Source organism: Heteronotia binoei, chromosome 17, assembly GCF_032191835.1.
Source record: "Heteronotia binoei isolate CCM8104 ecotype False Entrance Well chromosome 17, APGP_CSIRO_Hbin_v1, whole genome shotgun sequence".
NCBI classification, from domain to species: Eukaryota; Metazoa; Chordata; class Lepidosauria; order Squamata; family Gekkonidae; genus Heteronotia; species Heteronotia binoei.
The window spans coordinates 39,735,126-39,762,291 of record NC_083239.1 but is presented as its reverse complement, the minus strand read 5'-3'; the positions used below and the strand labels follow the sequence as shown (position 1 = coordinate 39,762,291).

Sequence of the window (27,166 nt, the reverse complement as noted above, 5' to 3'; positions counted from 1 at the left end):
GGGTTGGGAACCTCCAGGGCAGGAGAGCCCCTGCCCGACCCGGGGGCTTGGCGGCCCTAGGGATGGCCAAGCTTACTTAATGTAAGAGCCACATAAAATAAATGTCAGATGTTTGAGAGCCGCAAAACATGGACGTCAGATGTTTGAGAGCCGGAAGGGAGGAAAGAAAAGTAGAAAGAAAGCAACTCGATCGGGGGGGAAAGGAGCGATAGAAGGAAAACAACTTTAAATGCACTCTCCAAGCAGCCAGCTGGCTTGGCAAAGTAATTTAAAGAGACAAATGCCTTTTTCAAACTGGCCAATGGGGCAGTGGGGTTTCGAGAGCCGCACAATATGTGTGAAAGAGCCACATGTGGCTCCCAAGCCACATTTGGCCACCCCTGCCCTAGAATTACAGTTTATCTCCAGATTACAGAGATTAGTTGCCTTGGAGGTGCTCTGGAAGGTAGACTCCATGGCATTGCACCCCACTGAGGTCCTTGTCTTCCCCAGGCTCCTCCCCCAAATCTCCAGGAGTTTCCCAACTTTGAGCTGGAAAGTATATCCCCCACCCCACGCCCTACCAGTGGCCAGCAAGGACATACCTTGAAGAAGGTAGGGCAATTCATAAAATTTGTCCCATGGGCTGATAAATTTAGAGTTGCCAGCCTCCAGGTGTGTCTAATTTCTATACGGACCACAGTGTAAGTAGCGATTAAAAAACCCCTGTGAATATTTCTTGTGTAATTTCTTGTGTAATTGTGTTGTGCTTTAAAATCAAATTAGCAGGGCTTTTTTTTTTTGGAGCAGGAACACAACACACAGGAACGCAGATCCGTCTGGCCTGGCATCCGGGGGTGTGTGGCCTAATATGCAAATGAGTTCCTGCTGGGCTTTTTCTACACAAAAGCCCTGCAAATTATCAGTCGTAAATCTTGGATTTATACTGTTAAGCATCGTTGCATGACATTTGATATATGTATACTGTTGATGTTTCATATTAAAGAATTGTACATTTGCTAACCATACAGTTAGAATTGGTTTTGCACACGGTACTTTTTAAAATACAACCTCTGGGAATTACAGCTGATATCTGGGAATTACGGCTGATTTCCAAGCGACAGAGATCAGTTCCCCTGGAGAAAATGATGTGCAGCAATAGGCTCCGATGTAGTTAATGGAAAAACCAAACACTTCACCAGAGTAAAGCTTCACTTTTACACGCTATTGTGTATATGTGTTCTGTTTATCACAATTCAAAACATGCACAAATAGGCTTCCCAACCCCCCCGCCCTGCCAGGGGACCCCTGAATTAGCAGCCTAATCCCCCGCTCTCTAAAAATCTGATAGCGGCGGTGCCGGGGGGTGGAACGGCGTCGTGTCTCTTTCCCTGCCTGGCTTCAGGCTTCTGCCTTCCTCCGGGTCACAAAGACCCGCCCACTGCCGGCCTGCTATTCGCTCCAGTCAGGCCTCCCTTTGCAAGGTGCATGCTGGGACTTGTAGTCCTTGCATCCTCTCACGTCTGCTGAGCATTATTCTCTATGTGGAGATTGATTCTCATAGGGTATAATGGGGAATTGATCTGGAGGTTTCGGGGGCTCTGGGGGAGCTGTTTTTTGAGGTAGAGGCACCAAATTTTCAGTATAGTATCTAGTGACTCTCCCCAAAGTATCTCCCAAGTTTCAAAACGATTGGACCAGGGGGTCCTATTCTATGAGCCCCAAAAGAAGGTGCCCCTATCCTTCATTATTTCCTATGGAAGGAAGACATTTAAAAAGGTGTGCAGTTCCTTTAAATGTGATGGCCAGAACTCGCTTTGAGTTTAATTATGCTTGTCACACCCTTGTTCCTGGCTCCACCCCCAAAGTCTCCTGGCTCCACCCCCAAAGTCCCCAGATATTTCTTGAATTGGACTTGGCAACCCTATGCACAAATAACATTCATACATAAACTTTCCCAAAAGATGCAGTCTTATACAGTATACCCAGAGTTCTCACTTCAACTCATACAGGCCCGTTAAAGGTCCACACAACGTGTTAATGGGCTATAGCCTCAAGTCCATTCCTCTTATACTATTCGAATCAGAACCCTCCAGTATTACTGCGAACACAGGTGTAAGAACCAGCATCTTACTTCTGGAAATCGACTGACAATTAGTTCTGGAAACAGAATAGTAACCAATGCCATAATGGTACAATGAGAGAAATATGGTCCCTCATTAAGGCTGCCAACTCTGGAGTGGAGTTTGGGGAAAGGAGAGACCTCAGCAGTGATGGGATGTCATTAGGGTTGCCAGGTCTGTGTTGCTGGAGACTCTGGGGGTGGATCTGGTAGAGAGCAGAGTTTGGGGAGGGGAGGGGCCTCAGCATGGCACAATGCCATAGAGTCCACCCTTCCAAGCAGCCATTTTCTCCAGGGGAGCTGATCTCTGCCAGCTGGAGATCATAAAAGCGGAAGACCTCCAGGCCCCACCTGGAGGCTGGCAACCTTAGATGTCACAGAGTCCGATCCAGGGGTGGCCAAACTTGCTTAACATAAGAGCCACATAGAAGAAATGTCAGATGTTTGAGAACTGCAAGGAAGGAAGGAGAGAGAGAAAGAAATGGAAAGAAAGCAACTTTAACTTTGAATACATTCTCCAAGCTGCTGGCTGGCTTGGCTTGGAGAATCAATTTAAAGAGAGCACTGCCTTCTCCAGGCCAGCTGTGGGGGCTTTGGGAGCCTCACAATATGTATGAAAGAACCACATGTGGCTGAGACTCCTGAGCCACAGTTTGGCTCCCCCTGGTCCAATCCACGCTCTTTAGGTGCCATTCTCTCCAGAGGAACTGATCTCTGTAGTCTGGGGATCAGTAGTAATTCTAGGAGCTCTCCAGTCACCACCTTGAGGTTGGCAACTTAGCCCCTTGCAGTCTGCTGGTAACAGATTAGCTGTAAGGTCCTCAATATCCTATACACATTTCCATGGTTTCCTATGGTGCACAACCACTGGAAGAAAATTTGAGGATGTACCATATAGGCACCAAGTTGAGGCCACAAGTAGGCTACATCGAGAGTTGGGAACTGGGAAATAAATATCCAAAGATTTTGAGGGCGGAGTCTGAGGAGGGCAGGATTTGGGGAGGGGGAGGCTTCAGTGGGGCGTAACGCCCTGGAGCCCACCTTCCAAAGTGGCCGTTTTCTCCCAGTGAACTGACCTCTGTTGCCTGGAGCTCGGTTGTAATCCCAGGAGATCGCCAGACACCACCTGTGTGGCGTTCTTACCCTGTATCTGAAATGTGAGAAGCTTGAAGAAGCTAACGTGAAACAAGGGCACCAGTATGGCGGTGTCGCTATCTTGGACTGCTGGCTGCGTATCTCAAGACATATTGGACTGATTTGACATCAATTATCAAGTTCCACTTCACTCGGATTTTCCTAATAAGAGTTGGCATTCAGTTGCATGGAAGAAATGGAGCTGGTTCCTTGGTGAATACGTTCCTTGTATTTTATAAGAGACTGAATACACTATTCGCTATTCTAAACTGTGTTTATATAATATATTGTATTCATTGCTTGCTGTAATTTTTTGTACTCTTTTGTTCTTATTGAGGCTGGTTTTCACGGAAGCGTTGTGCTTTGGATTCCCCTACCACCCGGAGATTGGCAACCCAAGTTAATCAGCTTTGGAATTCCGTTTCCTTAAAGACCACCTGAAACTTGAGTCTTTGTGTGTCTTTAGAAACTGGTATAAGATTTTAGAAAAGCATTCTCCAAATAATTATCTGGAAGCCAGGAATAATGTCGTTGTGTACCGTCAACCGACCAACCCAAGCCCTTGGGATGGAGCGAGCCAGACGTTCAATTAATTCACTAACAGATTCCAAATAACCAAGGATCAAGTGATGCGTGTAGTGACACGTTCAGGAGCCAAAAGCGGAGAAGTTGTCCAAAACGATCTAGCGGTTCACCATTGTGAGATACAGTTTCCGAAAGATAATTATAGTAATTGTAGTACATTTTCTTTAAATACTCTCTCTTTGTGCCTTTTGCAATTGAATCTGACACCAGGGCTTTCGGATTTCCCACCCCACCCTTGAAGTCTGGCCAGGGTATCTCTGCGATCAAAAGTGGTTTTCCCTTTGTGCAAATCCCTTCAACGAGTGAGTGACTCAACCCTCCTCCTGCCCCTCGATCACAGTCGAAAAAGACCTATCCCGCCCCCCCCCCCCCAGTTCCTTCAACTGCTTCCCCTCCTGGCAGATTTGTCTGTGTCTAGAATTGATCATTTCCAGTATGGGGCTGACTGCCCGGCTTCCAAGCCCTGACTCAACGCCTGCCTAGATCCCTCAAGCCAGATGTTTCATAGCAACCGAAGCAAATGTTCTCGGAGAGGAGGGTGGTGGGCCAAAGACTGTCTGCGACGTCATGTAGTCGTCTGCCAACGTCTTCTAGACTTGGGGACGGAGGGGGAGGGGAAGTTGTTGACTAATCCAAGCAGCTCAGAAACGGTTCCCCCCAAGCCAAGTATGAATAATTCCCACCTCATAATAGTCTAGTAATGGCGGGCCTAAAGGGAGATGGGTTCGGATCCAAAGCTGAGGACCCATGGGAAAGGAAAAGCTATAGCTGATGAGGAATGTTGCTCATTGGGAAGGGCATGGATCCAATGTATGTTAAACGAGTTCTGGTAGACGGGTACCACCCTGTTGGCACCAGGTGTGTGGCCAAACAGCTCCCTTGTGCCAACCCATGACAGGAAGGTCATCTCAGGACCCAACAGCTAAAGACAGATGTGGATGGGAGAGAAAAGTAGGCCTTATGTTGAAACAGGCCTTTGTAGGCCTCAGCCGCTGGAATTGATTTATTTATTTCAAATGCCAGACTTTGGCCCTGCTCACACCCACAGAATTGTAATGACAAGAGTGTCTCTGAGCACACGCAAAGTGTTAATATGGAGCATCTGCAACCTGCCCCAAACAAGAGCTTCCTGTAGGCTTCCCAATCCCCAGGTCCCAGAGGGGGATCCTCCAGTTTTACAGGCTTCCTTCCTCACCCAGCCAGCTGGCTGGTGGGGGAAGCTCCACCCCCACAGCCATCATGCACCTCCATGAACGATTCCCATAGGGAATGATGGGGAATTGATCTGCGGGTATCAGGGGCTCTGGGGGCTGTTTTTTGAGATAGAGGCACCAAATTTCTAGTATAGCATCTAGTGTCTCTCCCCAAAATACCTCCCAAGTTTCAAAAAGATTGGACCAGGGGGTCCAATTCTATGAGCCCCAAAAGAAGGTGCCCCTATCCTTCATTATTTCCTATGGAAGGAAGGCATTTAAAAGGTGTGCCGTCCCTTTAAATGTGATGGCCAGAACTCCCTTTGGAGTTCAATGATGCTTGTCACACCCTTGCTCCCGGCTCCGCCCCCAATGTCTCCTGGCTCCACCCCCAAAGTCTCCTGGCTCCACCCCCAAAGTCCCCAGATATTTCTTGAATTGGACTTGGCAACCCTAGCTTCCTGGCAACTTTATATATCATTCACCCTTCTAGGGTTACCAATCCCCAGGTGGGGGCAGGGGATCCCCCGGTTTGAGGGTCCTCCCCCCGCTTCAGGGTCATCAAAAAGCGGTGAGAGAGGAACATTTCTGCTAGCTACTCCATTATTCCCTATGGAGACCAATTTCCATAGGGGATCATGGAGAATTGATCCACAGGTATCTGGGGCTCTAGGGGGGCTGTTATTTGTGGTAGAGGCACCATATTTGCAGCATAGCATCCAGTGGCTCTCCCCAAAGTACCCACCAAGTTTCAAAAAGATTGGATAAGGGGGTCCAATTCTATGAGACCCAGAATAAGGTGCCCCTGTCATTCATAATTTCCAGTGAAGGGAAAGCATTAAAAAGGCATGTGGCCCACTAAATGTGATGGCCAGAATTCCCTTTGGAGTTCAGTTATGTTTGTCACAACCTTGCTCCTGGCTCCACCCCCAAAGTCCCCAGATATTTCTTGAATGGACTTGGCAACCCTACACCCTCCCCATATTTATTATTTCCATTTATATTCTGCCTTCCCTACAAGTGAGCTCAGGGCAGATCACAGAACAAAATTTAAAACATAACATAGAAATTGTACTACATAGTAAGTAGGAATTACAGAATACTTAAAACAGTTTAAGGCCCAACTGATGGCTGAGAGGGGGTTGAATCCCTGTGGTACATTAAAAAAAACTCTTCATTGTAGCATCTCAAAAAGCTGTTTGGGAGGTTAAGGTTTGGGAGGTTAAGGCACAGCTGCCAAAGTCCATTTTGAATCGCCGAATACAGTAATATAAGATAAGAACATAAGAGAAGCCATGTTGGATCAGGCCAATGGCCCATCCAGTCCAACACTCTGTGTCACACAGTGGCCAATATATGTGTGTGTATACACACACACACACACACACACATATACTGTGGCTAATAGCCACTGATGGACCTCTGCTCCATATTTTTATCCAATCCACTCTTAAAGCTGGCTATGCCTGTAGCCGCCACCACCTCCTGTGACAGTAAATTCCATATGTTAATCACCCTTTGGGTGAAGACAGACTTCGTTTTATCCATCTTAACCTGACTACTCAGCAATTTCATTGAATGCCCAAGAGTTCTTATATTGTGAGAAAGGGAGAAAAGTACTTCTTTCTCTACTTTCTCCATCCCATGCATAATCTTGTAAACCTCTATCATGTCACCCTGCAGTCGACGTTTCTCCAAACTAAAGAGCCCCAAGCGTTTTAACCTTTCTTCATAGGGAAAGTGTTCCAAACCTTTAATCATTCTAGTTGCCCTTTTCTGCACTTTTTCCAATGCTATAATATTCTTTTTAAGGTGCGGTGACCAGAATTGTATACAGTATTCCAAATGAGACCGTGCCATTGGTTTATACAGGGGCATTATGATACTGGCTGATTTGTTTTCAATTCCCTTCCTAATAATTCCCAGCATGGCATTGGCCTTTTTTTTTGCAATCGCACACTGTCTTGACATTAGGCTTCCCAATCCTCCCGCCCTGGCGGGGGACCCCAGAATTTCCAGCCTCTTCCCCCGCTCCCCCAAAAAACAAAAGCAGGGGGAGGGGGGGAAGCGGCGCCAAGGAGTGTGGCGAGCCGACCCATCTCGGAGCGGGCAACGCCACTGCGCTGCTGCCACCTCTTCTCCGCTTCACCGTAGCTGCTCCTCAGGCTGAGCCCATCTCGGAGGAGCAGCTAAGATGAAGCGGAGAAGAGGCGGCAGCAGCGTAGCGGCATAGCCCGCTCCGCCTCTGAGATAAAATCAGAGAAGGGGAGGGTGGAGGCAGGCCAGGAGCATGGCGAGCCGCGAATCTGGGTCCTTCTAGGACCCGGACTCGCGGCTCGCCACGCTCCTGGCCTGCCTCCAGCCTCCCCTTCTCTGATTTCACCTCAGAGGCGGAGTGGAGCGGGCGACGCCGCTGCGCTGCTGCCGCCTTTTCTCCGCTTCATCTTAGCTGCTCCTCTGAGATGGGCTCAGCCTGAGCCCATCTCGGAGGAGCAGCTACGGTGAAGCAGAGAAGAGGTGGCAGCAGCGCAGCGGCGTCGCCCGCTTTGCCTCTGAGGTGAAATCAGAGAAGGGGAGGGTGGAAGGAAGGAAGGCATTTAAAAAGTTGTGAGGTCCCTTTAATTGTGATGGACAGAACTCCCTTTGGAGTTCAATTGTGCTTGTCACACCCTTGCTCCTGGCTCCACCCCCAATGTCTCCTGGCTCCACCCCCAAAGTCTCCAGATATTTCTGGAATTGGACTTGGCAACCCTACTTGACATTTTCAGTGAGTTATTTACCATGACCCCAAGATCTCTCCCTTAGTCAGTCTCTGCCAGTTCACAACCCATCAACTTGTATTTATAGCTGGGATTCTTGGCCCCAATGTGCATTACTTTGCACTTGGCCACATTGAACCTCATCTGCCATGTTGACGCCCACTCACCCAGCCTCAACAGATCCCTTTGGAGTGCCTCATAATCCTCTTTGGTTCTCACCACCCTGAACAATTTAGTGTCATCTGCAAACTTGGCCACTTCACTGCTTACTCCCAACCCCAAATCATTAATGAACAAGCTAAAGAGCATGGGACCCAGTACTGAGCCCCTGAGGCACCCCTCTGCTTACCGTCCTCCACTGAGAAGACTGCCCATTTATACTCACTCTCTGCTTTCTATTAATTAACCAGTTTTTGATCCACAAGAGGACCTGTCCTTTTACTCCATGACTCTTGAGCTTACTAAGGAGCCTCTGATGAGGAACTTTATCAAAAGCTTTCTCAAAGTCAAGGTAAACAACATCTATTGGGTCCCCTTTGTCCACATGTTTGTTCACCCCCTCAAAGAACTGTAACAGATTAGTGAGGCAAGATCTTCCCTTACAGAACCCATGCTGAGTCTTCCCCAATAACTTCTCTTCATCAATGTGCCTACTCATTCTGTCCTTGATCATGGTTTCTACCAACTTCCCCGGTATTGAAGTCAGACTGACTGGCCTGTAATTTCCGGGATCTCCTCTGGAACCCTTTTTAAAGATGGGGGTGACATTCCCCAGTCCTCAAGAACGGAGGCAGATTTCAATGAAAGATTACATATTTTTGTCAGGAGATCCACAAGCTCAACTTTGAGTTCTTTCAGGACTCTTGAATGTATGCCATCCAGACCTGGTGACTTACTAGTTTTTAATTCGTCAATCATTTGTAGGACCTCCTATCTTGTCACCTCAATCTGACTCAGGTCTTTCAACACCCCTTCCAAAACAGGGTTGCTAGGTCCAAGTTAAGAAATATCTGGGGAGTTTGGGGGTGGAGCCAGGAGACATTGGGGGGTGGAGCCAGGAGCAAGGGTGTGACAAGCACAATTGAACTCCAAAGGGAGTTCTGGCCATCGCATTTAAAGGACCGCACACCTTTTAAATGCCTTCCCTCTGTTGGAAATAATGACGGATAAGGGCATCTTCTTTTGGGGCTCATAGAATTGAACCCCCTGGTCCAATCTTTTTGAAACTTGGGGGGGTGTTTTGAGGAGAGGGACTGGATGCTAAGCTGAAAATTTGGTGCCTCTACCACAAAAAACTGCCCCCCGGATATGCACAGATAAATTCTCCATTATACCCTATGGGAATCGGTCTCCCTAGGTAATAATGGAGTGCCCAGCTGTCATTTCCCTCCTCCCCCTCCCCTGCTTTTTGATGACCCTGAAGTGGGGGGGGGAGGGCCTCCAAACCAGGGGATCCCCTGCCCCCACCTGGGGATTGGCAACCCTAACATTGGACCAACTTTTGCAGACAAAATAAATAAGGATTGTCCAGCATGTCTGCACTGGCAATGGGGAAACAGAGACTCCCCTCACCATGTTGATACAGCCTTTGTTAAAAATGGGGAAATGCCCAAGTTGTCATCAAGGCGGAATTCTGTGAGCATTTTGAACTGGTTAAAGTCACCACAAGTTCAAAAGGGGTGGAATAGATCTCGGCAGAGTAAAAACCGTATTTCACAATATCAAGAAAGCCATCTGTGGTGATTTATCACATCCTGACTTGAGTCATTTTGAAAGGCTTCCCCCTCCTGAGATGCAGTTAGTTAGGGCATATGGCAAGAGAACAGACACAGACTCAGTTCTTGAGGGCAAATCCTTCCTTGGCGAAAGGTGACTTGGCCATGAAGTATTTCTGATAGAAGTCGTTGCCACAAGATGGCTGCTCGCTCATCTGTTGGTGTCTTTAAAGAGGAAAAAGCCTCAACCATTTTAAAATAGTTATTATGGACTATCCATATTAACCAACATCTCTCTGTTTATCAGATTTTACGACCACAACCAGAAGAGGATTATAATTTAGTTCCCCAGGAGGAATTTGGGTGGGAGTTGTTGGAAACAGAAAACCAGACAGGATAAACCTTAAGATGAAATCTTTCACAGGAAGATCTTTTGGCACTCAAATCCAAACTTGGTTTGTAAAACTGATTCCCCATGACCAAATATTTACCAGTCCGAAGATTTCGTTCAAGTAGTATATGCATGGGAATGATGATACTAAAAAGAATCTGAAAGATTCCCCCGATGAAGCTGCACACGAAATGTGTGTGGAGTTTGTATAATTATTAAATATTATTTTTTCCTTTGCATCATTTCATCTTTTTTTCCTTCAAATATTCACCACACATGGAAAAAAAAAGAATTTTGGCTGACCCCAGCACAGGAAAACCTGGCTCTGACACAATCCCTCATTAAAATGTGATAAGTCATTGTGGGTTTGCTGCTCTTGAACAGAACTCCCAGCCCACTGCCTGAGGGGGCCATTGCACCAGTAAGGATCTCGATCCTCATGTCTTGTGCCAGGGAAGAATTTTGCCATGTTTTGAATCCTCAGCGCCAGGGAATGGAGAGGACTGCTGTCCACACAGTATATGCCTTGTCTGTATTTCTGGTTGAGGAGATGTTTGTTTCAGTTTTGTACCCACAGTGAAATCTGCATAGCTAAATTCTTTTTTATTAGGGTTTCTTTTTACTTCTTCTTAGGCCAGTACAAACAATCGGCTTACAAGCAGCCTGTATAAGGTTGCCAGTCCCCAGGTGGAAGCAGGGGATTTTGCACACTCCTTCCCACCCTCAAGCAACGACGTTGCCATGTAACGTCACCACCACAATAACAGTGTGTGGAAGTGACATCCTCATATTGACAACGTCATGTGGGGACACTCTGGCTTGAGGACAAAACTCTAAGGTTTGAGGGCAAATTTACCACAGAGTGTGTTCCTCAAACCAGAGTGTCCCACGCAACATTGCTAACATGATGACATCACTTCAGCATAATGTTATCACATCAATGATGTCACTGTTTGGGATGGAGCCCCTCCCAGAAGGCTTTCTCTCATCCTCCCCACTGGCAGAATGTGACTACTCAGCAACCTTAACCCTTTGGTTAAGTTACCACGCAAGCTTGAGGTCCCCAACATTTTTGAGCCTGCAGGCACCTTTGGAATTCTGAAACAGGGTGCAATCACAAAATGGCTGCTATGGAAGGTAGATCACAAAATGGCCACCATGGGAGGTGGAGCCAACCAGACACAGAGGAAGCGAAAGTGCAGGGGACGAGAGGAGTAACTTTTAAAAATACACTGGGAAAGAGGAGTCAGAGAAAATAAACAGACACAGAGTGGCGGCTGACACTGAGATGTTATTTTCATCTGCCCAGCCAATCAGATTTCCAATAGAAAACCAGAAACCCTACTGGGCAGAAACCCGCTTGGTCTCACCCACTCTGTAAAAACGCTTGGTGGGCTCCAGGAAAGGTATTGGCGGGTTCTGTGGTGCCCCTGGGCTCCATGTTGGGAACTCCTGACATAAGCAGTCATCTTTATTCAGAGCTGTACTAACAAAAGGGTAGCAGAAGTGCTTATTCAGCTTGGATAACCGACTGACATTTTCATAATTCACTCTGAGCAGGGTGGGGGGGGGACTTTCTCTCTTTTGCTGTAACTTTCTCTTCCTTACTTTGGATGAATTCATGCTATGGCTTGTATTGGGAAATGGGGTAGCTTTGAGCCAGAGGGAGCTTTCTGTACTCAGTGACATTTTAGGGTAAGAAGAAAAATTTGGCCTAGGGGCTCCAGCATCCATCCTGCAGGAACTGCTAGCATAGCCACATGTCTCACAAACATGTCCTTTACCTGATGTTCTCCAAGCAAGTAACATATACAAGTATCAATGTGAACACATGAATTCGCCTGCTACTGAAAGAAGCAAAGGAGAAGGGAGGAAACAAAACTCAACTGGAAATGTACCGAAAATGCCTCAAAAGTCGAGCTGCAGCCGATAAAATTAGTATCAAAAGATATATATTTATTATATAGTGTATGCACACAATTAATGTAATGTAATGCAATTAAAAAGATAGGGCCTGAATATCAGGCTGGATTAATCGAGAATCAATTTTACACAAGCTATTATAAATGCCTCAAACAAAGTTGATGATAAGTATCAAATGACCAACACAAGACTATGACCGATTTCCCACTCACCTAACGCCACTCTCACGTTGGTTTTCTCAAGGTAGCTTCCTTCCAATTTCACACTATCTGTCCCAGGGTTGAAGCAAGCGTTGACATTTTCCCGCAGCAAACAGAAACCGCAAAAGACCAGCTTCTGTTTGCTGCACGAAAGTGAGAGCGGCGTAAGGTGAGTGGGAAATCAGTCTATGTGTTTCGGCTGCTTTCAGTGGTCAGTAGTATATAACAGAGTTGTTAGAGGCACATCTGGAAGATAAACAATATATATCAGCCATATATAGTGTTATTTCATATATACTGTGGTTTGTTGTTAGACTATAAAGTAAACCATGGGTCCTTTCCCATGGTAACTCTGCTCATGCATAGGCTGCGATCACACACACGCACGCACACAATAATGCACTTTCAATCCATTTTCAATGCACTTTACAACTGGATTTTACTGTGTGAACTGGCAAAATCCAGTTGGAACGTGCACTCAAGGTGGTTTCAAAGTGCATTATTTATTAGTGTGTGTGATCGCAGCCACAGTGTGATCTCAGTGTGATCGCAGCACACACACAATAATGCACTTTCAATCCATTTTCAATGCACTTTACAACTGGATTTTACTGTGTGAACTGGCAAAATCCAGTTGGAACGTGCACTCAAGGTGGTTTGAAAGTGCATTATTTATTAGTGTGTGTGATCGCAGCCACAGTGTGATTGCAGTGTGATCGCAGTGTGATCGCAGCACACACACAATAATGCACTTTCAATCCATTTTCAATGCACTTTACAACTGGATTTTACTGGGTGAACTGGCAAAATCCAGTTGGAACGTGCACTCAAGGTGGTTTGAAAGTGCATTATTTATTAGTGTGTGTGATCGCAGCCATAAACTGTCCTTCGATACAATAACCTGGTCCAGAATTTCAAGCATTTCTGGATGTGTGTGTCCTCAACTAGGAATGGAATCCAGTTACCATTTTGGAGTGCTGTGGTGAGGGGGAATATAAGTGATTTGGAACGAAGACATAATGGAGAGGGAAAGAGACAGGCATTCTTCTCTACACCCCTCTACAAATCCCCTCAGTAGCAGTGTTCCGCCATGATGCTTTTCAGCAGCTGCTGAGTCCCGAGTATCATCCAGGACACATGCACGCAGGAACGGCTGAGGCACAAAAGGGTTCTTCCAAGGCTGCTGGAGCTGAGCGTGGTGGGCAGGGAGAGGTTAAAGAGCCCTTAGGTCATCTCGTCTGGAAGTTGGGTGGATCCACAGCCGACCTCTCAGTTCAAAACATGGTCCTTCTACAAACAAAGGAGTTGCCAGCCGGGGCTTTAAGGCATGCCTAAGGAATTGACACAGCTGCCAAAAAGCCTGAGTTGCCCAAACTCATTAGACCTTGGAAGCTAAGCAGGACCGGCTTGGGCTAGTTCTTGGATGGGAGACCGCTGAGGAAAGCTAGGGTTGCTATGCAGAGTTCACGCAATGGCAAACTACCTCTGCTCATGTCTTGCCTTGAAAACCCCCTAAGATGGTACACAATGGGGTCGCTATAATTGGTGGTGGCTTGATGGTACTGAATTGTTATTAAGGAATTGATGTAGAAGCACCAGTGCATTGTAATGAGTATACCGCTGGACCCAGAGCAGGGAGATCCGGGTTCAAATCTGCACTGAGGTACACAGTGGCAAAGTTTGCAAGAGTGCTAATCTTTTTAAGTTTTGAAAAAAAACCTTTGTGTTTGTGTCCTTTATAAAGTTTATATCCCCACTACCTGTTATTACTTTATGACACACAGGGCCTGGCCCAACAAGATCTCATTTCTGTCAGTTCGAAACCCCTGATCTAAGCGGCAGAGTCTTGTGAGCAAAAATTCTACTTTGCGAGCTCCTGGCATTAAACTTGTGAGCTACTGCATCTATTTATTTGCTTTAGGGCCATTTTTCCTGAGCTAAGACAAAAATGTGTGAGCTGGGGGCTAAAAATCTGTGAGCTAGCTCACACTAACTCAGCTTAGAGGGAACACTGCCCCTGATGTAAAGGATGTGTGTGTGTAAAGCCATTTTTCCTGGCCTGAATCAACCACTATTTACCCCATTGGAGCAAATATACAGATACCCTAAAAGGATTGAGTGGCTGCCCAAGGGTATTTCTGGTCAGGAAAATGGCACAAGGTGAAGTTTAGTGCCCCTGGTCTTGGGGTTCTGAATTTGAGGTTCCCATGCATTTGGCATTTCAAGAGGAAAAGATTGGAATGCCCATTAATTTGGTCATGAATACCTTTTGGCAGATAAGACTCCCTGTGTATTTTGCAGACTTTGAGACGACAGCACTGTATGAGAGATAGGGTTGCCAAGTCCAATTCAAGAAATATCTGGGGACTTTGGGGGTGGAGCCAGGAGACTTTGGGGGTGGGGCCAAGATCAAGGCTGTAACAAGCACAATTGAACTCCAAAGGGAGTTCTGGCCCTCACATTTAAAGGGACGGCACACCTTTTCAATTCCTTCCTTCCATAGGAAATAATGGATAGGGGCACCTTCTTTTGGGGCTCATAGAATTGGACCCCCTGGTCCAATCTTTTTGAAACTTGGGGGGTATTTTGGGGAGAGGCACTACATGCTATACAGAAAATGTGGTGCCTCTACCTCAAAAAACAGCCCCCCCCAGAGCCCCAGATACCTGCAGCTCAATTCTCCATGATTTTCTATGGGAATAAATCTCCATAGGGAATAACAGAGTTCCCAGCAGACATTTCCCCCCCTCCCCCCGCTTTCTGATGACCCTAAAGCGGGGGGAGGGCCTCCAAACCGGGGGATCCCCTGCCCCCACCTGGGGATTGGCAACCCTAATGAGAGACTGGATTCTAGATGGCATTTCGAACTTGATACGGGTAAAATTTTGCCTTGCCCTGGATGGCCCAGGCTGGCCTGAGCTTGCCAAAGCAAAGTCAGTGGTTAGTACTTGGATCGGAGACCACCAAGGAAATCCAGGGTTGCTATGTAAAGATTGCAAGCGACGACAAACCACTTCTGAAGGTCTCTTGCCTGGAAAACCCTATGGGGTTATCCTAAGTTGATTGTGACTGACATAACAGCACTTTCCACCGCCATCAGAGATAACATTATTAAATTCAGTGGAAATTAAGGATATTGACTGCAGGGGCAATCCTGGTTTGGCGGGCGTAAAGTTGAATGGGGATCCTGACCAGAAGAGTCAGTAAAATGCCCCCCCACACACACACACCCCAAGGCACAGTTAGCAGCATCATTACATCTGTGTTGGGCCAAAGGGTTGGGCCACAATGTCAGACATTCTGTGGCAAGACACAGTATCGACTCCAACCAGGTGACTCCACAAGCTACTGCGCCCTGCAAAACTGCACCGGCAGGAGTGCAAGGAAATCAAGAAAGTCCCCGGTAGTATATAGCAGTGGTCCCCAACCTTTTTGGCACCAGGGACCGGTTTTGTGAAAGACAATTTTTCCACGGAGCAGGGGCGCAGGGGGAGGCGATGGTTTCAGGATGATACAATTGTGCACTTTATTTCTAAAGTGTTTGGTGTGGTGGTTAAGTGTGTGGACTCTTTATCTGGGAGAACCGGGTTTGATTCCCTACTCCTCCACTTGCAGCTGCTGGAATGGCCTTGGGTTAGCCATAGCTCTCGCAGAGCTGTCCTTGAAAGGGCAGCTTCTGGGGAGAGCTCTCTCAGCCCTGCCCACCTCACAGGGTGTCTGCTGTGGGGGAAGAAGATAAAGGAGATTGTAACCCGCTCTGAGATTCGAAGTGGAGGGCAGGATATAAATCCAATGTCGTCTTCTTCTTCTTCTTATTATTATTATTACAACATTGTCATATATAATGAAATAATTAGACAACTCACAGCCCCATTGCTAACAGGCCACGGACAGGTACTGGTCCACGGCCCAGGGGTAGGGGACCCCTGCTATATAGAACCAAATGGAAAATCAGATTGTTGGATCATGAGATTCTGTCTTACCCTGCAAAAAACAAAGTTACAACAAACACAAGGAGAAAGCGTTCCAAAACAAAAAGGTATGTTTTATTCTACGCCTTTTGTATAAAAAGTGTTTTTTGGTAAAAATAACTCATTTTTTAGCTCATCCTAAAATCATTAAATAGTCTTTTATTATTAAAATACGGCAAATAAATAAAGTTTTCGACTTCCTCCTCCGCCTGCAGCGATTCAACCCCCCCTCCCCGGTAGTCAATACTGTGGCAAAATCTAGAGGCCGTTGGATCCAACTGGACCCTGTTCTTTGCCATGTTGCCAACCTCTTTTTTCCCACGTGAAAACAAAGGCAGTATTTATCCAGCTTCCGTTGCAAAATTGTAAACTCCGGTGCTTCTTGTACAAGTCAAGAAGTGTCCAAAAGGAAAAGGTTTCTGCTTTTCTTCTTGCTTTTTTTTCAGTGCGCACATACACACGCGCGCACACACACACACAAAGAGAGAGAACACTGTAACACATGAAAGAATTCCCAGGTGACAAGGGCTAATCTCCAGTTTCGGCAAAGTGTGGCTCCCCCACCCCGGTGAGATCCAACCCGGTCCAAAACTTCAACAGACCAGCAACAAACAAGACAAAAAAAAATTACAACAGTCTCTCTGTTCTTTGAGGGGCAACAGCGTTGTGGTACAACGAGATCACTCCCCAGGCGGCCATCCCTGAAGCGCTCCACCCCAGAGGTGGCTGCATTGCGAACGAGATGGCAGAGTTGCGCTGGCGCTCAGTACATGAAAACTCAATGCAAAATAAATAAACTGAGGTCAGAAATGGTTCACTTCCCTCCCAGTTCAAGTGGGAGAGAAGGGCAACACTTAACAGCTCTTCCGGTCTTGTTGGATACAACGGTATCCTCCCTGAGTTATAGGAAATCTGGAGTGGCGTGCCCCACCAGCTCCATGCTGGGTTCTAGAAGAGAACCCTACGAATTGACTCTTCCACTCTACAGACAGACCATACTTCATGATGAAAAAGGGATGTAAATTAACCCGGTGTATAAACTCTCACTTCTCATCCCAGAACTATCCTTATCAGGTTGCTCTCTACAGAGCTCTCAAGAGTCTCGATTTCTGGCCCCTCTGCTAAGGTTCCATCTCGCAGCCAGGGACGCAGACTTTGGGATTCCCTACCCCTAACCGTCGACCTGGCTCACATCTGGTCCCTAGGCTAAGGTTCCATCTCGCAGCCAGGGATGCAGACTTCCGGGATCCCCTACCCCTAACCGTCGGTCTGGCTCACACCTGGATGCTATAGAAATCAACTCGCTTCCGGCAGCATCTCCTTATCCATACCCAGTAAAGCAAGATCATGGAAGCCCAGTAGCCCAAGTATATGGCCGAGCCAGACAGCAGGTACCAGATCTCCGCCTGCTTGGCATCCGTTGTCCAGTCTGCCCGGGCCTCCAAGCAGATGGTATAGATTATGCCCCCCAAGAGTAGCAGGCCCCAGATGGAAACGGGCAGCAGGGGCATGTAGTTGCCCACCATTTTCTTTCTCCCTGACGTCCCCCAGCTGCTCTTGTTCATGGTGGCGATGGCAAAATACTTGGCCGGGAGGAGACCGCCCATGTAGAGCACTGCATAGAGAGACATGAAGATCATTACGAGGTTCCCCCGTAGCCAGCAGGCATACAGGGCCTTTATGCAGGCCACCAGTTGGACACAGAGCAACACCCAGATTATGTCCCACAAGTTGCCCCCATAGAAGAGCCGCAGGACAGTGGCCGTGACGAAGAAGGGGAAGATGCCGGAGACCACCGACTCGTAGGTCATCCACAGGTGATGGCGGTGCCACCAGAGGGCGTTGTAGAGCCACTCGCGGAAGTAGGACTTAGTCCAACGGGTTTGCTGGGCCAGCCATCGGAGGAACAAGGACGGCGTCTCTGAATAGCAGCGAGAGCGGGCTGTGTACCTGGCAGAAGGAGAAGAAAGAGGAGAAAGTTAACACAAGACTGCTTCAGCTGCCCCACCTTTAAAGATGAAGTGAGTGGCAATGCAGAGGGTCTTCTTGGTAGTAGCACCCAAACTCTGGAACTCTCTCCCCAGGCAGATTCAGCTGTCTCCTTTTACTGACATCTTCTGCCAGTGGGCGAAGACTTGTTTTGTGTGTTTTGTTTGACAGCAGTCCTTCCTTTCCTGTCCAGTGTGTCGTTGTGTTTATGTTTGCATCTGTATTTTGGCTGTGGTTTTAATTGTTTTAACGATGTGGGATTTTTTGTTGTTCTTTTAATGGTTTTAAAAATGTGATTATTACATAGGTTTTTGTTTGTTAGCTGCCCTGGTGGCCCTTATCAGGGCAGAAGGGTGGGTACACATTTAAATAAATAAATAAATAAATAAATAAATAAATAAATAAATAAATAAGATGATATTGGATTTATATCCTGCCCTATACTCTGAATCTCAGAATGGTCACAATCTCCTTTGCCTCCCCCACCCCCACAACAGACACCCTGTGAAGTAGGTGGGGCTGAGTGAGCTCTCCCAGAAGCTGCCCTTTCAAGGACAACTCTCTAAGAGCTATGGCTGACCCAAGGCCATTCCAGCAGCTGCAAGTGGAGGAGTGGGGAATCAAGCCCAGTGCTCCCAGATAAGAGTCCGCACACTTAACCACCACACCAAACTGGCAAATAATTAAATGAATGAATGAAGATTTCCAGTATAGTGCTTCTTGCTTATCTATCGAGTACATGGTTATTCTACCTTTCCTCCTGGAGGGTCAGAGTGGTGTACTTGGTCTCCCCCTCCCCAAGTTAACTCCCACAACAATCCTGTGAGGACTTTCTTGGAGGTCTCACATCCATGTACTAACTAGGACTGCCCAGGTTCATCTACCAAGTTTTGTGGCAGATTGGGGATTTGAATTCAGATCTGCCACAACCCAGTCTAACCACTACAACACACAGTGAGCATAAAGACTGAAAACTCTCATTTCATTATAAAATGATAGCTGACCGTTCAAAGAAAGAGCCAGATCTACCCAGACTCCCCAACTGCACGGCTACAGCCCTATATAGCTTTGGCTATCCGGTGCCCACCGCCAACTCTCCATCCAGTTTATTCTGCATTGCTCTTCTTCCAAAGAACCCAGGCATCCAAAACTTCCTTACTTGGTGGCATAGCCGATGCTCAGCATCCTGTTGGTGAGGTGCCGGTCGTCCCCAAAGGTACAGTGGGTGCCCAGGAATTTCTGATTGTACCAGGACTCCAGGAACTGCTGCAGGAGGTCATTCCGATACAGGCCTGCAGGGAGCAGCAGTGAGAACAGATAAGATGGGAACAGGAACCCATTCACTGCATTAACCCGGGCATCTTTCCATGTTCCATGTTCAACAGTTGCTGCGTGTGACAGGGCAAAAAGCACAGAAGGGATTCTGTACCAGGAGACCAACTCCTGGGCAGGGCTCCTATTTGTTAGGGAGGATCAACTGCCCCACTCCAGAGAAAGCCACGTTTCACAAATTATTTACGCTATTATTTATGCTAGACGTAGGGTTGCTAATTGGGAAATTCCTGGAGATTTGGAGGTGGAGCCGTAAAATCCGCACTCCAAAAAAAACTATTTTCTCCAAGGAATCTGGAGATAAGCTGGGGGATCAGTTTGGAGATCTCCAGGCTCCTTGTGGAAGTTGGCAGCCCTAGCTAGGTGGGGGATTGCAACACAATGCTAGGAGATACAGTCGAGTGACATCGTTTCTCTGAGCTAGAAGAAGGAGGCCGCAGATTTACACCCCGTCCTTCTCTCTGAATCAGAGTCTCAGAGCAGCTTACAATCTCCTCTGTCTTCTTCCCCCACAACAGAAACTCTGTGAGGTAGGTGGGGCTGAGAGAGCTCTCACAGCCATTGCCCTTTCAAGGACAACTCTGCGAGAGCTCTAGCTGACCCAAGGCCATTCCAGCAGCTGCAAGTGGAGGAGTGGGGAATCAAACCTGGTTCTCCCAGGTAAGAATCCGCACACTTAACCATTATGCCAAACTAGGATGACTATGTAGAGAAAAGGCAACTGCTAAACCCATCTTCTGTTGACCAAACCCTCCATTTTTCATCCTCATGCTGGGGAATAGGATCCTTGCACTGTCGGGATCTATAGCAGGAGACCCAGAGCCTAGCTGGAATCTGACCCACTGAGATGCCCGTTTGCATCAGGCATAAGAGGAAAGAGATACAACATCAACCCAGTTTGGTGTAGTGGTTAAGTGTGCGGACTCTTATCTGGGAGAACCGGGTTTGATTCCCCACTCCTCCACTTGCACCTGCTGGAATGGCCTTGGGTCAGCCATAGCTCTGGCAGAGGTTGCCCTTGAAAGGGCAGCTGCTGTGAGAGCCCTCTCCAGCCCCACCCACCTCACAGGGTGTCTGTTGTGGGGGAGGAAGGTAAAGGAGATTGTGAGCCGCTCTGAGACTCTTTGGAGTGGAGGGCGGGATATAAATCCAATATCTTCTTCTTCTTCTTCTTCTTCTAACATTCACAGACAATCAGGGCTTTTTTGTAGCAGGAACTCATTTGCATATTAGGCCACACACCCCTGATCCAGCCAATTCTCCTTGAGCTTACAGTAGGACCTGTAAGAAAAGCCCTGTAAGCTCTTGGAGGATTTGGCCACATCAGGGGTGTGTGGCCTAATAAGCAAAGAAGTTCCTGCTACAAAAAAAACCCTGTAGACAACACAAAGCTGCACAAGAAGGGGAATTGTGGGAAGATGGCTGCCAGCTCTGCTTGGTGTGGTGGTTATGTGTGCAGACTCTTATCTGGGAGAACCAGGTTTGATTCCCCACTCCTCCACTTGCACCTGCTGGAATGGCCTTGGGGCAGCCATAGCTCTCGCAGGAGTTGTCCTTGAAAGGGTAGCTACTGTGAAAGCCCTCTCAGCCCCACCTACCTCACAGGGTGTCTGTTGTGGGGGAAGGAGGTATAGGAGACCGTAAGCCGCTCTGAGATTCTGATTCAGAGAGAAAGGCAGGGTATAAAACTACGGTCTTCTTCTGTACAGTCTTTTGTTTCTCTCTTGTTGCTGGTCCTTCAAGCCTGGGCGTGGTCAGAGACATGAGCGTTTTGGCACAAGCCGAAGGACTCTTGGCCCTTAATCCCTGTGGCTCAAATCCTCATTGGACCACTCTAGCCCAGCCCGGGATGTTATTTCCTTCCTCCTTCCTTCTTGGATTATGGAAAGTGCCATCAAGTCACAGCTGGTTTAGAGCAACCCCGTAGGGTTTTCAAGGGCAAGAGACATTCAGAGGTGGTTTGCCATTGCTTGCCTGTGCAGAGCAACCCCGATATTCTTTGGTTGGACTTCCATCCAAATACTAACTGACCCTGTTTACCTTCCAAAATCTGTCAGGATTTATGCTGTAATCTGCTTCGAGTCCCATGACCACGGGGGACAGCTGAACAGAAGTTGAACAAGTAAAATAATAAATAAATAGCCTGGACCGCTTGTGTCAGGGCATTTCTTGACTTGCATTGCATTCTGTTTACTTAAATAGTAGGGGTTAATTTCTTGTAAGAAGACGATGATATTGGATTTATATCCCACCCTCTACTCTGAATCTCAGACTCTCAGAGGGGTCACAATCTCCTTCCCCCCTCCCCACAACAGACACCCTCTGTGAGGTAGTTGGAGCTGAGAGAGCTCTTACAGCAGCTGCCCGTTCTGCGAGAGTTACGGCAGACCCAAGGCCAAGTGGCTGCAAGTGGAGGAATGGGGGAAGCAAACCTGGTTCTCTCAAATAAGATTCTGCTCACTTAACCACTACACCAAACTGTAAGCCATTTTGGGTGTCAGCTGAGGAGTAAAATCAGGATAAAATATGCCCTAAATAAGCAGAAATCAATCAGTCCTTACCCAAGGGGCCACTGATGCAGGAGACGCAATCAAAGTAAGACTGGCAGGCCCGTTCGATGTTGAAGGCGATCCAGTAGCGCAGGCTGCTCATGAAGCTGATGTAGGAGTCCGAGAGGTTGAGGATGCGCACGTCCCCCCCGACGGCCCCGTAGTGCTCATTCGATTCCAGGACCTTCACCAGTTCCACCGTCGCCACTGGCTCTAGCTTGGTGTCTGAGTCGCAAACCTAGAAAACATCATGACAGTTCATTGTTATGGGGTCGCCCCAGAATAACCAGACGAGATCTGTGTGCAGCAGAACACTCACTGATGGGTCAGGGGGAGATCGGATAACATGTTCTCATTTCCAAAGCTTGTTTCATTACTAGGGGACTCTTAAGACCCAAGTCATGACTTCCATGCTTGAAGGAAGCGCCTGTAGCTGAAATTTCACAGCCATTTGCCAAAAACACAATGCTTTTAAAGAAATTCTGCTAGTGCACGCATCTGCTATAACAGGGGTCCTCAAACTTTTTAAATAGGGGGCCAGTTCACTGTCCCTCAGACTGTTGGAGGGCCGGACTGCCGTTACTGTACAAGGCCGCGGGCCGTCAGTTCTCCGTCTTCTGCATCTCTCTCCCTTCCCCACACCATACACCCCGGCCTGGGAACTCACCTCACCTCGGTATCACCTCACACTCTGTCTCCGCTGCCTCAGCCCAGTGCCGGAAGTGTGCGTTGCGAACGCGAGTTTAGGTCGAACGTCACTTCCGGTCTGATTTTGCCATAACCCGGCGGGCCGCATAAACGCCCTCAGCGGGCCGCATCTGGCCCGCGGGCCGTAGTTTGAGGACCCCTGTGCTATAAGAACAGTAACCAAGTGATGCACAAACCAGTCTGGGACTTTGACCAACCAGCTTACTACTTCCCAAGGGTGGAATTTTAGCAGTTCCTCTGCATATTAGGCCACATACCCCTTGATGTAGCCAATCCTCCAAGAGCTTACAAGGCTCTTTTTTGTAAGCTCTTGGAGGATTGGCTACATCAGGGGGTGTGGCCTAATATGCAAAGCAGCTCCTGCTCGAATTCCACCCCTGCTGCCATTTGGTTCACACTATACCCTTCCTGTTGTAGGGATGGTTCTTTTGCTGTGCAGCGTGTTCCTCCAGCGCTAGAAGCTTCTGTTCATGCACCTCCAATAAGTCAGCAAAGTGAAAGGCACCTCACATCTGAGGAAAATGCACTATGAAGGAATACCTCAACCATGAATGAAGAGGGGCCCAAACTTAATCACGGCTAAGGATCTAAGCTGGGAGTTCTCAATGTCATTCCAGTGGGTGCCATGGCACCCACCAACACTTTTGCTGGGGCCCACCAAGTGGTTTTAGAAAGTGGGTGGGGCCCTTACCCCACCAGGGTTTCTGACTGGCCACTGAAAATCTGACTGACTGGAATGGGTAGATTAAAATAGCATTAAGTGGCAGCTGCTACCACAGTGTTGGTTTTATTCTCTCTCACTCCTCTTTCCCAGTGAATTTTATAAACTACCTCCATTCTCTCCTGCACTTGAGTTTCCTTTCTCTCTGTGTGGCTCTGTCTCACGAAGCAGCCATTTTGTGATGGGTACCACTTACAGTGACGGCCATTTTGTGGTTGCGCCCACCACCCTCTGTCAGAATCCCAAAGGCTCCCACAGGCTCAAAAAGTTGGGGATCCCTGATTGAAGTCCGAGGATGCACATACAGTCTGGGACACCTCGGTAGATTTAAGGAGGATGAAAAGGGTCTTATGTGGGATTAGTTCAAATTTCAACTATCCCAACAGGTTTAGGGGAAGAAGATGATTAACAGCAAGGAGATGATTAACAGCAAACAAAGATGGAGGGAGGATCTACATTAAGGACTGATAGGAATAAATTTATTACGTTCCAGATGTTAAGGTCTGTTCCTGCCAGGGCTTTTTTTGTAGCAGCAACTCCTTTGCATATTAGGCCACACCCTCCTGATGTGGCCATTCCTCTTGGAGTTTACAGTAGGCCCTGCAATAAGAGCCCTGTAAGCTCCTGGAGGATTGGCTACATCAGGGGTGTGTGGTCTAATATGCAAAGGAGTTCCTGCTACAAAAAAAGCCCTGGTTCCTACCACCATAAAGTTGACAACAAGGGACGCCAACATAAGCACACCTGCACACCAGTTGCCCCAGTTGACCTGCACACCAGTTGCCCCAGTCTAGGTCATTAGCCCGTTTGATGGTTACGTTTTGAGATATTTGCCATTATCGTTATGCATGCTAAGATTTCCCACGAAACTGTCCATAAATTCCATCTTTTAAAATTTTGACGGAATCATCCACTGACGCAACTAACACGGAATAGCCGTCGTCAAGGACTGTGGGTGCTCTCTGCTGAACAAAGGGCAACAAACGGAAACTCTCGTGCCAAGAATAAAACCCAAACGCTATAATACAGATTATGCAAATCTGCCCGCTTTGCAAAGACTTCCTTATTTTGCATCATGGCTTCTACCTCTGCCAAACACGACACAGGAACTTGATGCCTCCCCACTCCCACCCCCAATACCCCTGGATATCCCACTCTGGCTTCAAAGATGTGGCTCATGTAACTTCAAAGCTTATCTCCGCGAGACACTAAGAACTCCCCATGTTTCAAAACGAAAGCTAAAGTTCCCGGAATGCTGAATTCTTCGTGCAATTTAATCATCTGGGACTTTTCTGAACATATGTGACTCTCTCCCAGCTCTGTCTTTATTTCAGTTTAGTGGTTGTCATGCAGCTTGTAGAAACCTAGGAGGTGCTAAGAAGATTTACAGCGACAGACCATTTACACAGTCCTACTAATCCAATGCACAGTCATTCAGAAGAGTGCATGAGAAATTCATCAGATGTGCATTAGGGATTCCAGCCTCCTGGTGAGACTTGGGATCCCCTAGAAGTACACTTCATCTCCAGACTACAAAGATCGGCAGAGTAAAAGGGTGGACTCCATGGCATTGCACTCCACTGAGGTCCCTGTCCTCCCCAGGCTCCATCCCCAAATCTCCAGGAATTTCCCAACCTGGATCCGGAAACCCTACCTCCCCACCTGCTGACATTGGCCAGTGGGGAGGGACCTGACAACCCTACAACATGTCAAAAATCAGGCCCTCGAGCAACTGGCTGTCATCATCTGCTTCCTTCTCCCTCTCTCTTGCTTCCTTTTGCATCACAGCTTGCTTTGCAAGGCTTGCTCAGTTGCACAGGAACTACAGAGCAAAACCTCTATTTTCTCCATTGGCTGAGGCGCCTCCCTTGGGAAAGAAGAGGGGGGAGGGAGGCAGAGCTTGCTTTGCCAGGCTCTCTCAATCACACAGCAGAACTACTGAGCCAAGCCTCTCTTCCTTCTATTGGCTGAGGCTCCTCCCCCTCCCAGTCCCCTGGGGAAAGAAGGAAAGAGCAAGAGCTTCCTTTGCCCAGTTCCTTGGATCCCATGGGAGAAATACAAAGAAAGCATGTTTAAGACCAATGAGTGCTAAGGTTTTAAGCATGTTTTAGGTTTTTTAAAAAATATATTTGTGTTTGTCTGCATCCTTTATATAAAGTTTATATCTCTGCTACCTAATGTTAAATAGGTACACACATGGCCTGGCCCAACCTGACATAGCCCGGCCCAACAAGGTCTCATTTATGTCAGATCCGGCCCTCATAACAAGTGAGTTTGACATCCCTGCTCTAAGGTCTCAAGGAGAGAATCCAGACCTGCATCCCAAGATTCTTTAATGGAAGATGCCAGGGACTGAACTGGCGATCTCTTGCATACAAAACACAACTACTGCAGAAGTACAGCATCACAGGAAGTCACAAATGCAATCCCTAGCTTCAAACAAAGTTGTAGGACCTGGATTATTAGCCAATTAGAGAACTGGACAGGAGCCATTTACCTGGACGTAGTCTACCGAGTTGCCCAGGGCCTTGAAAGCGGTGTACATGACTTCCCGCTTCCCACCCCATTTCTGCATGATGCAGACGCATCTCCGAGTCCGAATCAGCTCCTCCACGGCCAACTGCCCCGGATCCTCCATATCGATTTCACTGTAGGCCGACGGCTCATCCCCAGCCTGGTAACCACTGTCCCCCTCGTCCACATCCAGCTGCGGCTGGTGGTGGTAGTTGTTCTCCCAGACGAAAGTCCCCACATCCTCTCCGGCGAAGACCTCCTGGAACATGTCCATCATGTATTGGTCCTCTGGACTGTTGCCGTCTATCACCATGATGACCCGGAGCTTGTCCGAGGGGTACAAGGTCGCCTTGACGGACTGAAGGCACTCACGTAGGTAGGCCGGATCCTCCTGGTACGCTGAGATGGTCAAGGCCACCGTTTTGGTATAGCTGCAAGCCAGTGAGCCCCTCCTCATCCTCTTGTGCTCCAGGAAGGCAAAGAAACTCTGAATGACGAGGTGACTTGCCAGGAAGGCACCATACAGGCCGAAAGCCATGATGTGGTACCGGTCAGAAACTAGCTGGACTCCTGCGATGTAGGCCCAAGCCAAGACTGCCAGTATGAGCAAGGCGAACCCGATGGTGAGAATACGGCGACCGGTCGAAACGAAGACCTTGGGGGCTTTGGCTGCGTCCATCCCTGGAAGGAAATATCACAAAACTGAGTTTTCTACAAGCAATATATATATATATATATATGTGGCATGACTGTTTTCTGCTCATATTACACATTAAAATTATGCAAGGGGCGGAGAGATATGACAAAGATAACTCTTTCTTCCACTCTCAAAATAGTTGAACTTGAGGCACCCAATGAAGCTGATGCGCAGGAGATTCAGGACAGAAAAAAGAAAATACTTCCTTACACAGAGAATCCTAGAGTTGGAAGGAACCTCCAGGGTCATCTAGTCCAACCCCCTGCACAATGCAGGAAACTCACAAACCCCTCCCCCTAAATGCACAGGATCCTCATTGCTGACAGATGGCCATCTAGCCACACAGTGACAGCAAGTGAAATGTGGAATTCGCTGCCAGAAGATGCAACGATGGCCACAGGCATTACAGACATCTTTAAAAAGGGGATTCAATCGATTCACAGAGGACAGATCTACCAATGGCTACCAGCCATGGTGACTAAAAGGAACCTCCATGTTCAGAGGCAGCCATCCTCTGAATCCCAGTTCCAGGAGGCAACACCGGGGGAAGGCCTTGGCCTCTCTGCCAGGAGTGGCTCTCGAAGCCCCACTCCCATTGGCCATCTTGAAGAAGGCATTTGTCTCTTTAAGTCACTTCTTCAAGCCACGCCAGCCAGTGGCTTGGAGAATGCATTTAAAGTTGTA

The 27,166-nt window shown here is 47.7% G+C and overlaps 2 protein-coding genes across 3 annotated transcripts in view; one reads left to right on the top strand and one right to left on the bottom strand.

The window, feature by feature from the left end:
- The window catches only part of LOC132586006 (uncharacterized), a 476,363-nt gene that overhangs the window by 296,354 nt on the left and 152,843 nt on the right, over positions 1-27,166 (top strand). The gene's annotated exons all lie outside the window — the stretch shown is intronic.
- HAS1 (hyaluronan synthase 1) overlaps positions 16,026-27,166 on the bottom strand; it is a 36,643-nt gene continuing 25,502 nt past the window's right edge. For both annotated transcript variants that reach the window (XM_060257922.1, XM_060257923.1), the window contains exons 2-5: positions 25,769-26,466; positions 21,855-22,080; positions 19,121-19,253; positions 16,026-17,922 (exon numbers count right to left, since the gene is read on the bottom strand). In XM_060257922.1, the coding sequence (XP_060113905.1) occupies positions 17,247-17,922; positions 19,121-19,253; positions 21,855-22,080; positions 25,769-26,464 (1,731 nt within the window). In that variant the 5' untranslated portion in view covers positions 26,465-26,466 and the 3' untranslated portion in view covers positions 16,026-17,246. The remainder of the gene's footprint in view (positions 17,923-19,120; positions 19,254-21,854; positions 22,081-25,768; positions 26,467-27,166) is intronic.